The 13,511-nt window shown below is 42.4% G+C and overlaps 1 protein-coding gene across 7 annotated transcripts; it reads left to right on the forward strand.

Moving 5' to 3' along the window:
• Positions 1–138: 138 nt before the first annotated feature.
• Positions 139–13,415, forward strand: LOC135335337 (uncharacterized). Of its 7 annotated transcripts, none has more exons than XM_064530820.1 (17): positions 139–315; positions 815–1,392; positions 1,770–2,000; positions 4,122–4,313; positions 4,979–5,083; positions 8,677–8,726; positions 9,101–9,222; positions 9,534–9,668; positions 9,955–10,028; positions 10,303–10,473; positions 10,637–10,786; positions 11,133–11,240; positions 11,544–11,689; positions 12,017–12,086; positions 12,375–12,455; positions 12,644–12,868; positions 13,081–13,415. In XM_064530820.1, exons 2-17 carry the CDS (start codon positions 1,135–1,137, stop codon positions 13,204–13,206), a joined length of 2,244 nt encoding a protein of 747 aa, XP_064386890.1. In that variant the 5' UTR covers positions 139–315; positions 815–1,134; the 3' UTR covers positions 13,207–13,415. The 7 variants fall into 7 exon arrangements, with proteins under 7 accessions (XP_064386890.1, XP_064386877.1, XP_064386914.1 ...); XM_064530807.1 differs by having other exon boundaries at positions 845–1,392; XM_064530844.1 differs by having other exon boundaries at positions 845–1,392; positions 12,644–12,862.
• The last annotated feature ends 96 nt before the right edge of the window (positions 13,416–13,511 follow it).

The following is a 13,511-nucleotide window of genomic DNA, read 5'->3' on the forward strand; positions in this document are numbered from 1 at the left end:
TCCAGACCGCAAGGTAATGTGGCTATAGTTGCAATGAATGCGCATGCGCAAAAAATGTGTTACATTGTGAGGTCATTAATTTACTGTAGTTGTTGTGGTCATTTTAAGGGACTTCACCAAATGCACCCGCACAGCCAAATATGTCGCATGATTATGACACTCCATAATAATACGAGGTGGTTTTCTGAAAGGAAACGCAGTAAGGCCTAAGAAATATCTGGCTCTGGCTACTACGTAAGCAGTCGCTAAAAAGTGTCCCCCTGGTGTCCTACAGACTGGCTATTGACGCAATTGACGGAGTGATTGCAGTGAAAGGTCAGTGAAGGATTGTCCCTGTGTTTCCTGTGCTCCAGCGTGATCCTCTATAATTCTATCCTTGTTGTTTCAAAGTTAATAATTAGAGTTAGTTATTAGTACTCAAGTGAACTGTGGTCTAAAGATTAGGGATAGATATAGTTTGTCTAGTTTGTGAGTTACTCGTACGTACAGACGGTTTCAAAGCCGAATAGTTCAAGCGTTATTTAAGTGAGCAAGGTATATACATTGAGTAGTAGTACGCACGCACACATTATTACTTAATAGCACACGTCTTTCTGTGATTGAGAGTTGTGGTTAATAGCCATTGTGTGTGTGTACAGAGTGACACTTGTCTCTATAGTGGTCACCGTATCTATGTGGGCGGAGACCAACAGACTTGGGGCCCATTAACCTGTCTGTACTATATAGAGGCCTGCTTATAACGTAGACAACAATAGAGAAGTTTCACTGTACTATTGTTCCGTAGTAACCGTATTAATTCATTTGTCACGTACAGGGTTATCACTACCTTTTTTGCTCTACACAGAGACTGACCGTCTGCGCATACTGAAAGTTTTCAATTGTGGTGGGACTTTTCTCAGAGTAGTGTTTCACAAACACTTCATTGAAATTGCAAAGTTTACTTGTACTTGTAATTTCAAGAAAGCTGTGCATCCATCCACCAACTATGATAAATCATTGCGTGTTGTTGTCTCTCTGGATCTGATATCTCGCTAACTTTGTAAATCTTACGCAATCATCTTTTAAATATTGACACACTCGTCACCCTTCACTGATCGGAATTGACATTTTATCGTAAACTACAAAACACACAAAATGTCGGCAGATCTGTCAGAGCTACCAAGCACACAACAACCACACTCGCTCTCGGCTAACCTAACCCGTTCATCCGGTTTCCTTAGTTACAGTCACCGTGACACTCGGAACATGTCCATGGATGAACTGGAAGAGGAGTACCAGCAATTGAGAGACGAGAATCATCAACTTCAGCTCAGAATTCTCGGCGTAAATGAATTAGCCCGCCTCCTTCAAGATAAGAACGAGCAGTTGCAACTGGTGGAGGAGAAGAATAAGGTACAAGATGTGGGTGTGGTCTGTGGGTACAGGTTTTTTATCGTAATTTACAGAACCATAAAAAAATTGTGAATGGCTGTGTACAAAATCATGGTGTTATTATACTATATGGCGAATAAGAGTAGTGGCGCTGTAATTAACCTGTGGAATGTTGTGATAACGTGGATTTTATGACAAATCTTTACTGTTACTAACAGTAAAAGCTCAAGTGTATGCATGCAGTGTATCTCTAACTCTCGTAGTATAGAGCCTGAGGGAAAGAGGTACAGGCAAGACCCTGTGCTCACATCACAGTAGCCCACACGCTGTCAAAATTAACCTTTAGTCATGAATTAAATCAACAAAAATACCCCCCCCACACACACACACACCCACAGAGACTTGAGGTAGCCGTGGTGCGCCTTGAAAACAGATGTTCCAACATTGAGAAAATGAGTAAAAACCAGAAGGGTGGTCCCACTTCCCTCCCCTCCAAGACAGGGCAGTCACCATTCATCCCTGGTCCCTCACGACAGATCCTCGAGGGCCTCATGAAAGAGAACTCAGAGCTAAAGAAAACACTGAACAGTTTGACAAGGAAAGGAGCTTCAGGATACTTAGAGGCAGTGGTGAGTAGTTTTAAATTACTGTGATCGCAGTCTCTCTAGTATAGTATATCTGTGAAGGTTGATCTGAGCATACCATGACATAGGCCTTCCAAGAGTAGTGAGTGGTTGAAATGAACTAACGTACAATGTCCATGATCCTGACTGGGTGACTGAACCGAGTTATGTAGCTGTGGGGGTATGAGAAGAGGTGGGGGGTAACACACACACACACATACAGTGAGCGTTTGTATAGGACAATCAAAACAGGGATGTACCCACACTGGTCCTGTTGTGGGTAGTACTAACTCAGAGGAGATACGACACGAGTACCTCGATTAGGCTTGGTCACGTGCAAAATTCAACAGTAAAGTCATTGTTGCATGTGACTAATGAACTCAGTTTTAGGATCACTTGTATGTGGAGTGATGTGATCCTAGCTGCTCTGTAGCTGAATGTGAGCTTTTGTGTTCTCAGTATTTCTTGTGGCAATTGCTGACTTTGTCCTGAGCATGCAATGAATTTTGTGATATTTATGTGTATAGTGGCTTTTTCTGGGAACCTGGGCCGACTCTGTGGCTTTATTAAATTCATTATCATTCGTTTTAAATTGTGTGTTTTAGTAAAGCTTTCCCTGAAACCTGCCTCTACCTTAAAGTATACATATCAGCACTCCTGGTCATAATTATGTAGAGGACATCTACTTCAGTTACTGAAGTAGGTGGAAGTTTAATAATGATCTAGAACAGTGCGTCCTGCAACACAGGATATGTAGTCTGTGTATAGATACACACACTTAGAGGGATTAGTTCCCTTCAGAGGTACTGTATACAATAGACCTGTGCGTTTTGTCCAGGAGGAAATAATTAAACAATAATAACAGGGATTTTGTTTGTACATGTTGTATGATGTCTATGATCTGTAACTGAGGTTGCTGTGTTGTTTTCAAAGTGTTATAATAATAAAAAGTTTGCTTTTGTATGGAATCAGAATTAACAATTTATCACATAATATTGAAGCCCCCATACTCCATACACAACAGCCTTATGTAGTGGGCTAGCTGTTTTGGTATCGTGAAAGCTTATAATAACAGAAGGGGGCTTTTCCTGAAAGGTCATGGAGCATAGTTCTAACCCAAACACAGTCTCTGATCTAACCATGTACATGTATGGCATGAGATCATCTCTCTGAATATATACTTGCCTACAGATCATCCCGTAGGAAATGTTGGCAGATTTCCTTGTGTGTTTAGTAATGCATGTGACATGTATGCTAAATATTGACAGTACAGAGTTGTATTGACAGTTGCAACACATTGCATTGGTGACCTGTTGATGGCATTGATTAGCTACATGTATTTATTGTCATGAATCTCTTGCAATTACTCGATCCCAGAAACATGTCTCTATAGTGAACATGTCTCTATAGTGGTTCTCCCCTCCTGGGTACACCAACAGTGGCTTGTAATACATGTATAGAGGTGGTCTGCTAACACAGGTCCAAACACATGCTGTGGAGACTTTGGGGCCCACCAACTGACTTTTATTATAGAGGGTGACCTGATTATAGGGGACCACACTAGGGACAGGTTTCACTGTACGTACATTACATACTAATGTGGCCTTGGGTAATGCAGAATGACAAGCATGATTGAGTTATAGACAAAACAGGAGTTACGTAATCTATACTGTATAATTATATACAATTAACGTATACATCTGTGGTATGCCTGCTATCAGGTTACTGTGTCACATACCACCATACTATGTTAGTCAATGGGAATAATCCCCCCTTTGTTGAATATATATTGTTACGTTACAGGTGCACACACACTGACCATGCTTATAGTGGCACCTGTCTGTTGTGTGTACACAGTCAGTCTCACTGTATAGCAGTGATAGCCAAATGATTTATTATTAACCCTCTCAATTCAACACACACACATTTCATAGCCTAATACTAAGGCGGCCTAACAGGTGGTTATATTTATTTTTGCTATATTGACCAGTGTGGGCATATTCTACTTATTATAGTTATATTTAAAATGCCAATTTATAGTCCGATCATTAGCCTGCTATCTAAATGTTCCACCCACCTATCCACACACACACACACACTCACCCACCCCCCCACACACACACACAGAAAATCACGCAACTAGAGGAGGTGATCGATTGTCAAAAAGATGAGCTCCAGTTCACGAGGGACCAGATACGTCAGCTGACGGGTGGTGACACAGACTCTAAGGACAACTCCGGGGGACTGTCCCTACCATCCAACGTGTCAGACACTGGACCACTCAAGAGACAGCTCATCAAGCTACAGCATGCTACAAAGGTCTGTTAAGCATGCGCTACCACATGTACCATCGTTTAACCCACTTTCTTTATTAAAAAATTTGCTAATTGGTAAAGAAAACTTTTTTCTAGTCAAAATCTAAGATAGCAAAGACCTACTGTATACGAGTGTTTGTATGACATCACAATCTTTTCCTAATCGCACATTTCTAATGACTCAAATGGTCCCTTAATTACCACTTTGGTTTAGCTCACTTACACGCTTTATTGATTATTGACCCTACAAAGGTCGGTTAATCATCACCATGGTCTGGCCCACTTACACGCTTTATTATTTGCTTAATGGCAAGAACACCTTTTGTGGCCAAAACCGATGGATTATAGTCTCGGATTTCTGATCTAAGTTGAGCCATACGAGACGAACTAACCACTCAGTCCACTCACACACACACTGCATTACATGATTTGCTTGGTCAGGGGAAAGTTTCCTTCTGATATAGTTTGACTATAATTATAGTCTTAGATTCTAAATATAAGCATGATAATGTAGCTAGAGCTCTCTTGAGCTACAGAATGCGTAGGAGGCAAACTAACCACTGTTTGGCTACAAAAGTTGATGAATGGACTAAATTAATGTATTTCACATGCCACCTCAATTACTAGATGATTGAGGCTTCGAAATAATTGGTTTTTCAATTTCTTTAGGTCAAGGATCGTTTCTGTGCACTTTTGAGTCAGCAAATTGCCGAGCTCCAAGGGAAACTGTCGGTTGCCCAGCAACAAGCCGGCCAATCAGATACCTTGACAAAGGTGCGTACATGTACATTGTAGTTAGTTGTTTACATAAGTGGATGTTAAAACTTGTGCAATAAATGGTTATTATTATTACAAAATTGTCAAATGTACAATTCCCTAGAGACTGCATGATTTGGTAGACTTCATATTTGCTGAGTCGGCACACTCGAGCGTTTGTTTTGTCCCAAACAGCTATGTTTAATTGAAAGGAATTTCCGGAGATTATAGCATTCGCATTGTGTCAAGACTAAAACTCGCAATATCATCCGTTTAGTTATGTAATTGTTGACGTTTCTCGTATTACATTATATCGTTTTGGGATTTGTTTATGCGGAGGTCCTATCAAAAGAATTTTGATTACATCCTTTCAATTTCCTGATACCATAAATTATTTAAACTTTCAGATATCATGTAGCTTTGTATATTGCTACATGCAAGAGAGTTCGTAGAAAACGAGAGAGAAAGTCTCGAACGAAGCCTTGCCCTTGCATGAGATGTATTCGGAAAGTAACATGACTTCCTGACTGAAACGCATGCATGATCAATTAAGATGATTTGGCAATAACAATATTACTGCCTCATGGCAAGTAGCAGCTCTAGGCGCTCGGATTGGTCAGTTATTACCAAGCAGGAAGTCACATTACTTTCTGATGCTAGGTTGATGCTTTGTTTGATACTCTCCCTTTTTTATTATGGGCTCTTGCTAAGAGTACTGTCTCACACTATTGATCTCCCTAAAGAGACCACCTCTCTATTGAGACCACTCAGTACTGTCCCTACAATGCTATCACTATTGACCTCCCTAAAGAGACCACCTCTCTATTGAGATCACTCAGTACTGTCCCTACAATGCTATCACTATTGACCTCCCTAAAGAGACCACCTCTCTATTGAGATCACTCAGTACTGTCCCTACAATGCTCACACTACAATTACTTGAAATCACCTCTTTGTATTGATGAAGAAGTCCCATAATTATTTTCTAGATGTTTGTTTAGGCACATGTACGATGTTGTAGGAGAGGGGGGCTTTCGTTCACACCCACACATCCTTTTGAAGTATAAACCGATGAGCTGTGATGAGCTACTATACACACAGTTGTGTGGGTGCTCTAGTAATGCCAGGCATTCCCCATCACCACTCATTCATTCATTTATTGTTTATACTCGTAAATTTGCAGTCTAAGCATGATTGAGATTGAATATAATATTATGTTATGGGGGTGAACCACCTTGTTAAAATTCATAATTTCTTAATTTAATGTACAGGTGGCAGCCAAGTGGTGCACCTGGTGTGTGTGTGTGTGTGTGTATAGGCAGTTATCCCTTGAAACGGGTTTCACCCTTGTGGGAAGTGTTGGATTTAACTGCTTCATTTACGTGTATATTACACTGACTTGTAAATAAACAGACCACCCTCTATAATACAGCCAGGTTAATGTGCTCCATAGCATGTGTTTGGACCTGTGTTAGCAAGCCACCCTCTATAATACAGCCAGGTTAATGTGCTCCATAGTCTCTATAGCATGTGTTTGGACCTGTGTTAGCAGGCCACCCTCTATAATACAGCCAGGTTAATGTGCTCCAGAGTCTCTATAGCATGTGTTTGGACCTGTGTTAGCAAGCCACCCTCTATAATACAGCCAGGTTAATGTGCTCCATAGTCTCTATAGCATGTGTTTGGACCTGTGTTAGCAGGCCACCCTCTATAATACAGCCAGGTTAATGTGCTCCAGAGTCTCTATAGCATGTGTTTGGACCTGTGTTAGCAGGCCACCCTCTATAATACAGCCAGGTTAATGTGCTCCAGAGTCTCTATAGCATGTGTTTGGACCTGTGTTAGCAGGCCACCCTCTATAATACAGCCAGGTTAATGGGCCTTAAAGTGTCCATAGCATGTGTTTGGACCTGTGTTAGCAAGCCACCCTCTATAATACAGCCAGGTTAATGTGCTCCATAGTCTCTATAGCATGTGTTTGGACCTGTGTTAGCAGGCCACCCTCTATAATACAGCCAGGTTAATGGGCCTTAAAGTGTCCATAGCATGTGTTTGGACCTGTGTTAGCAAGCCACCCTCTATAATACAGCCAGGTTAATGTGCTCCATAGTCTCTATAGCATGTGTTTGGACCTGTGTTAACAGGCCACCCTCTATAATACAGCCAGGTTAATGGGTCCCAAAGTCTCCATAGCATGTGTTTGGACCTGTGTTAGCAAGCCACCCTCTATAATACAGCCAGGTTAATGTGCTCCATAGTCTCTATAGCATGTGTTTGGACCTGTGTTAGCAGGCCACCCTCTATAATACAGCCAGGTTAATGGGCCTTAAAGTGTCCATAGCATGTGTTTGGACCTGTGTTAGCAAGCCACCCTCTATAATACAGCCAGGTTAATGTGCTCCATAGTCTCTATAGCATGTGTTTGGACCTGTGTTAGCAGGCCACCCTCTATAATACAGCCAGGTTAATGGGCCTTAAAGTGTCCATAGCATGTGTTTGGACCTGTGTTAGCAAGCCACCCTCTATTATATAATAATACAGCCAGGTTAATGTGCTCCATAGTCTCTATAGCATGTGTTTGGACCTGTGTTAGCAGGCCACCCTCTATAATACAGCCAGGTTAATGGGCCTTAAAGTGTCCATAGCATGTGTTTGGACCTGTGTTAGCAAGCCACCCTCTATAATACAGCCAGGTTAATGTGCTCCATAGTCTCTATAGCATGTGTTTGGACCTGTGTTAACAGGCCACCCTCTATAATACAGCCAGGTTAATGGGTCCCAAAGTCTCCATAGCATGTGTTTGGACCTGTGTTAGCAAGCCACCCTCTATAATACAGCCAGGTTAATGTGCTCCAGAGTCTCTATAGCACGTGTTTGGGCCTGTGTTAGCAGACCACCTCTTTATTACAGCCACTGTAGGTCTACCCAGGGCTAAAGGCCACCACTATAGACAAACTTCACTGTACTCATAACTAAAAAAAATTGCCTCCGCTCTATAGCACTGTGTGTGTGTGTCTTTGTGAGCCCCTAGTAGCTATGTGTTTACTGACAGGTCTGAAACCCCAACAAAGAAAAGAGCTGCATGTGTATAATTATGGAGAAGCCCTGTAGCTAGGCAGGTGAGGGTGACCACAATAGACAGCTAGAGGTTTCACTGTTCACAGAATTCATTCTCAACGTGTGTCCCTAAATATTGGTCTATAAAGAGCGTGAAACCTCTAGCTGTCTGTTGAAGTGCCTGATGTACATGTACATGTATTAAGGTTTAATTTTGCATGAGAGTTTTACAGTTTAAGACCTCAATTGTGTACGTACTAATAACCGTAATATAGCTTATTAACGGATTGTACGTGGCATAGCTTATGAAGGTTTCTGGGTGTCTTGTGTGGTATGTGGTGTATTGTCTGCATGGCTGCTCTGACATAAAACTGAAAGTGTTGTCACCTAGTTGTTACCTAGCACTATTATATAGAGTTGTTGTTTTGGGTATGGACTGAAGTGGGTGTGCACTCCTGACCATGTGAAGATTACTTAATTATTATAATTATGCGATGTCTATATTATCTTTAATTCATAATAATTATAATCCCCCCCCCCACACACACACACAGGCGACCCCCCAGGTAGAACAAACTGATGCTCCCTCTGGCATGCAAGCTAGGTATGTATAGTTTTGAATAGCACGTCTTTGCAGCCACTCAATTAGTGATCATACACAACCCTTGCTACTTGTCACTCACTCTAGAAACTGAAACTCTTTTTGTTATGTACATGTATAGCTATAGTTTATATCTCCTACATGTACACAACGCTTGCTACCTGCTACTCGATCTACGTGTAGATATCAAAACAAAACCACCCTCCTTTCGTTATATATATATGAACTATGCTTTTAATCTCCCACTGTACATGTACATGTACGTATAATGTTACTAATGTATGCTTTTCCTCCACCAAAAGTATGTCTATAATAATTATCTGTTGTTAGTATAGCATCTGCTATTTCCTCTACTCTACTACTCTAACTGTACACAGGTACGAGAAGTTGTTGGAGGACAAGACTAACGAGTTAGACCAGTTGCGGACTAGCCACGCTTCCTCACTTGAGAAACTCGAGCGTGTCGATCGAGAGCTCAAGATCAAAGCCAAAGAAGCCGGTACGTGAATGGAATTCCCAGAAGGGTTACTGTCAATACTGAGCTTTGTACGACTGCCTAGTTTGTAGTTATAATGTCAGGTATGTGGGTCGGTGGTGGTCACGCATAAAAAGGCAAAATGTGTGTAACATTGAAATATTAAGACTATAATTATAGTAACCACTCATGGCCGGCCATGCTTTACCCTTCCTTTCCTCGTACACACACACACACACACACACCCACCCCACCCACACACACACATACACACACACACCCCACACACACACACCCCATCATGCTTTACCCTCCCCCTTCTTTCCCTCGTACAGACGATGTGGACAAGCTGAGGGACCAACTGGACCTCTACATATCAGAGAAGGGAGAGCTACTACAGACACTCGAGATTGCACAGAAAGATCTCGAGATGCTCATGAGCAAAGACTCTGGTGCAGGTGGCATGGAAGGTGGGTGTGGTACACTAACATAAAAAATTTTCGGACTGTTTTACATAATTTCACGTGGTCTCAGCAATTTTCACTTAATGGCATCATTTTCTCTTGCTCCTGAGGTTGCCGTAAATTTCTAAAGTTGCAAAGCCCTCCAAAGCCATCTATTGTAACAACTGTTGGCATGTGAATGCACTCAGGGTCTAGATTGCAGTCTACACTGCAAGGAGAGCAGCCCCTCCTCCATCACATGTATATATGCTTGATTGATACTGGCACTGATTGTGTGTATTGCACTGTGCAGGTGGTATCTCAATGGAGGCCTTCAAGAAGATGGAGAGGGAGAGAGATGACCTCAGGAAAGTGTTGGAAGATCAGGTACGTACAGTAGTATAACTATGTACAGTACATGTATGCTTGAATAGTAGCCTCGCCTCGAATAGTGGCCTAGTCTTGAAGGAGGCCAATCCCAATCTATGAAATAGAAACTAGTCATGATAATGTAATAGACACAACACACAACACGAGGGCAACCCTTACCATAACATGATCATGGGACTTATCACGTTTATCACCTTGACAATGTGACAGAAATGTAATTGGCGATAAATATAAATACCCTCCCACCCCACACACACACACACACGTACAGAGCAACCAGGCCACGGAGCAGCGTCAGAGCTACGAGACTGAGCTGCTGGTGCTCAAGACCCAGCTCGAGAATGAGGAGTACAAGCGCGCCATTGCCAGTAGCGATATGGAGCACAAGATCAACGTGTTGGGACAAGAAAAGGCGGAGCTTAACAGAGATATTGACGCCAAGGTAATACAATGCTATTAAATACATGTATTGTTGGTGTGGTGTGTGGTATTATAATTATAATAATTAATTGATTAATTGGGCTCAAATTAATTATCTCGCTGGTCGGTATATGCACTCAATCCTTTGCACTCTATTTATGATTACGTATAATTTTTCTTCTCAGGATGACAAAATCACAGAGCTTCAAGACGATATCGACTGTTATAAAAGTGATGTGACGGAACTGAGAGATGAGCTCAACCAGACCAAGATAAAAATGAGCAAAATAATGCAGTCCCCTCAGGGCCTCACTATAGCATCAAGAGGCACTTATGTGAGTGAAAAATAACTGTTGATTCTTTTGGAAATTCTGAGTTTTTTTTTTTTAAGAGTGTCTACAGATGGTAGGGATGAGCCCACACTGGTCAATGGTGGTGGTTGGTGCTAGCCATGCACCTCTAGACAACACCTACCCCGCTTAGGCCTAGTTTTCTGATAAAAGAGGAAAATTTTGTGTTGAATTGAGATTGACGATTGAAAAATACGATCCATCACTTCATGGGCACATCACCGAGAGTGCTTTTTTCTTTGTAACCTCCTCAAGTTGTTGAGTGTGACACACACACACACACATACCACACACACCACACACACACACACACACACCCACACACACACAGGGGAACTCTTCACCCTCGGGGATTTCCAATGATGGTTCTATAATATTCAGTCCCAACAAAGCTGGAATGATGGTGGCAGTCAAAGACGGCCCCTCCGGAGATAGCAGGGTAAAAATACCACATCAAAATTTTAATTAATTAGCTTGTAGCTTTGTGTCAAATTTTTGTCATAAAGCTAATGGACTGGTGGCTATTTTCAATCGTCGATCTCAAATTCAACGCACAAATTTGCCTCTTTTATATCATAAACAAAACCGAAGAGGTAGTCTAAAAAGTGGTACCGACCATCACTATACTAACCAGCACATATCACATTTTCCCCACACACATTATTACATGTATAATTTATGTCATCATAATATGAAGTGTACATGTACTCACTGTTTTTTCATCCCTCTCTCCCCCGCACAGTACTCTGCCAATCTTCACTGCGAGAAACCAATCAGTCATCAAGACATCCGCACACCAGTGATTTCCAGGGATGCTAGGAGTCACGAGCGGCCCACTCAGCTGCCTCCCAACCAGTCCTACCAGCAGTACCCACCCCCTAACATGGGGTGAGTGGTGTGGGTGTGTGGGTGTATGGGGGAAGGTGGGGTGAAAGAGTGTGTGGGTGGGGTGAAGGAGGGAGGGTAAATTTAAACGTGTGTGTGTGTGGGGGGAGCGTATGTGTGTGTGATGGAGTGTAGGGTGTGTGTGCTTGGGAGTGAATCACAACGTAATGTAATCTGCGGAGTGACCTGCTTATAGGGAGACCACAATACACAGGCTTTACTGTATGTAACTAGTAACCACATGCAGTCTCATGATTATTAGCTGCTACATGTACAATAAACGACATGCTGCAATCTTCATGACCTCTGTTCCCCCTTCCCTTCATTTAGGCGTTCCAGTCCCTCCATGACTCCTGGATCCTACTACTCATACGGCACTCCCATCACCCAGCAACCACCCGTGAGTTACAGCAGCCCTTGTACGATACGTAAATATTCTTAAATAGTGCTGCAATGATTATTATGAGGCTGAATATTTTCCTGTTTCAATCGCTAAACTCTTGTATGTACGTGTACGTGTACGTGTGCCTATAATTGGATCTAACTTGTGGGTGTATTTAACAGGGAAGTATGAGCTATGTGTAGTTCCCGGTAAACATAGAATACAAATTTGCCGTTGTTGTTGTCGGCCATACGTAGCTTGGTTCTACTGTATATACACTCACCTGTCTGGCCCCTCCCCCTCTAGCCTCGTGGTATGCTCAACCCTGGTTACAGGAGTCCAGGGATGTCAGGAATGTACTCACGACCTGGCAACCCTCCAATGCAGGTGTGTACACGTAGAGTTGAATTGTTATACTAGAACTTAAATTTTACCATTCTTGGTGACCGCTATACATGTTTCAGTTTTATCTTTGCACTGCCATGATTCTACCCCCCCCCAATACACACACACACACACACACACACACACACACACACACACACACACACACACACACACACACACACACACAGATGCCTAGTAAGACTCCCACTGGCCAGCAACCACCGTCGTCCCCCTTCCGGACGTACACTCAGCCCATATCCACCCCAGTCCCCATGGTAACAAGCCCCACCTACATGCGTCCAGGCAGCTACCCCCAGATAGTGCAGACTGACCACCCCCTCACGACCAGCTCGTCCATATACTCTCAGGGGGGCGGAGTCATGTTCTCACAGCCGGGACAACGAAGAGTGAGTGTGAGTTGTGGAGGGGACGGGTAGGGGGACATTTATATCATAATAATGATTGGGACTTGTATTTTATAATTATAATCGTAATACCACATTTTTAGTTGATTGAATTGACCGTAGATAATGATCATAAAAATTTGGTAATTGTAATTTCGTAGGAAGATTCTGTGCTTACGTCCTTTGTACCTTTACTTTACCCCCCCCCCCCCCACACACAGGGCGGTCCCCCTCCCTCTGGCGGTATGCGTCAAGGCCACCCCTACCACCAGCAGCGACCAGATGACGAGACATCCATCCCTGGAGGTCAAAGGTCACCTTCTCCCAACCCCCGTCGCAATTCCTAAACTGATACGAGAGCTTATTAATTAGTGATTTCTCTCCCGACTGTCATAAAAATAATTTGCACGAGTTTCTATACTAAATTGAGAAAACATTCACATTCCTGTTCAATTTTTTTGTGTGGTCAGTCACAGTACATATATAAGAAGTATACAAGTTCATTGTAATTGATTGTACTATGCATGATTGTTGTATTATAACGTTACATAAATTATGTGTCAAAATGCTAGAGTTCAATTGCATGTACATATCTGCAGCAAGTAGAGTTTCTAGTTTGATGATCTTTACCATAATTATACACGTCAAAAAA

The sequence above is a fragment of the Halichondria panicea genome, chromosome 1, assembly GCF_963675165.1.
Source record: "Halichondria panicea chromosome 1, odHalPani1.1, whole genome shotgun sequence".
Lineage (NCBI taxonomy): Eukaryota > Metazoa > Porifera > Demospongiae > Suberitida > Halichondriidae > Halichondria > Halichondria panicea.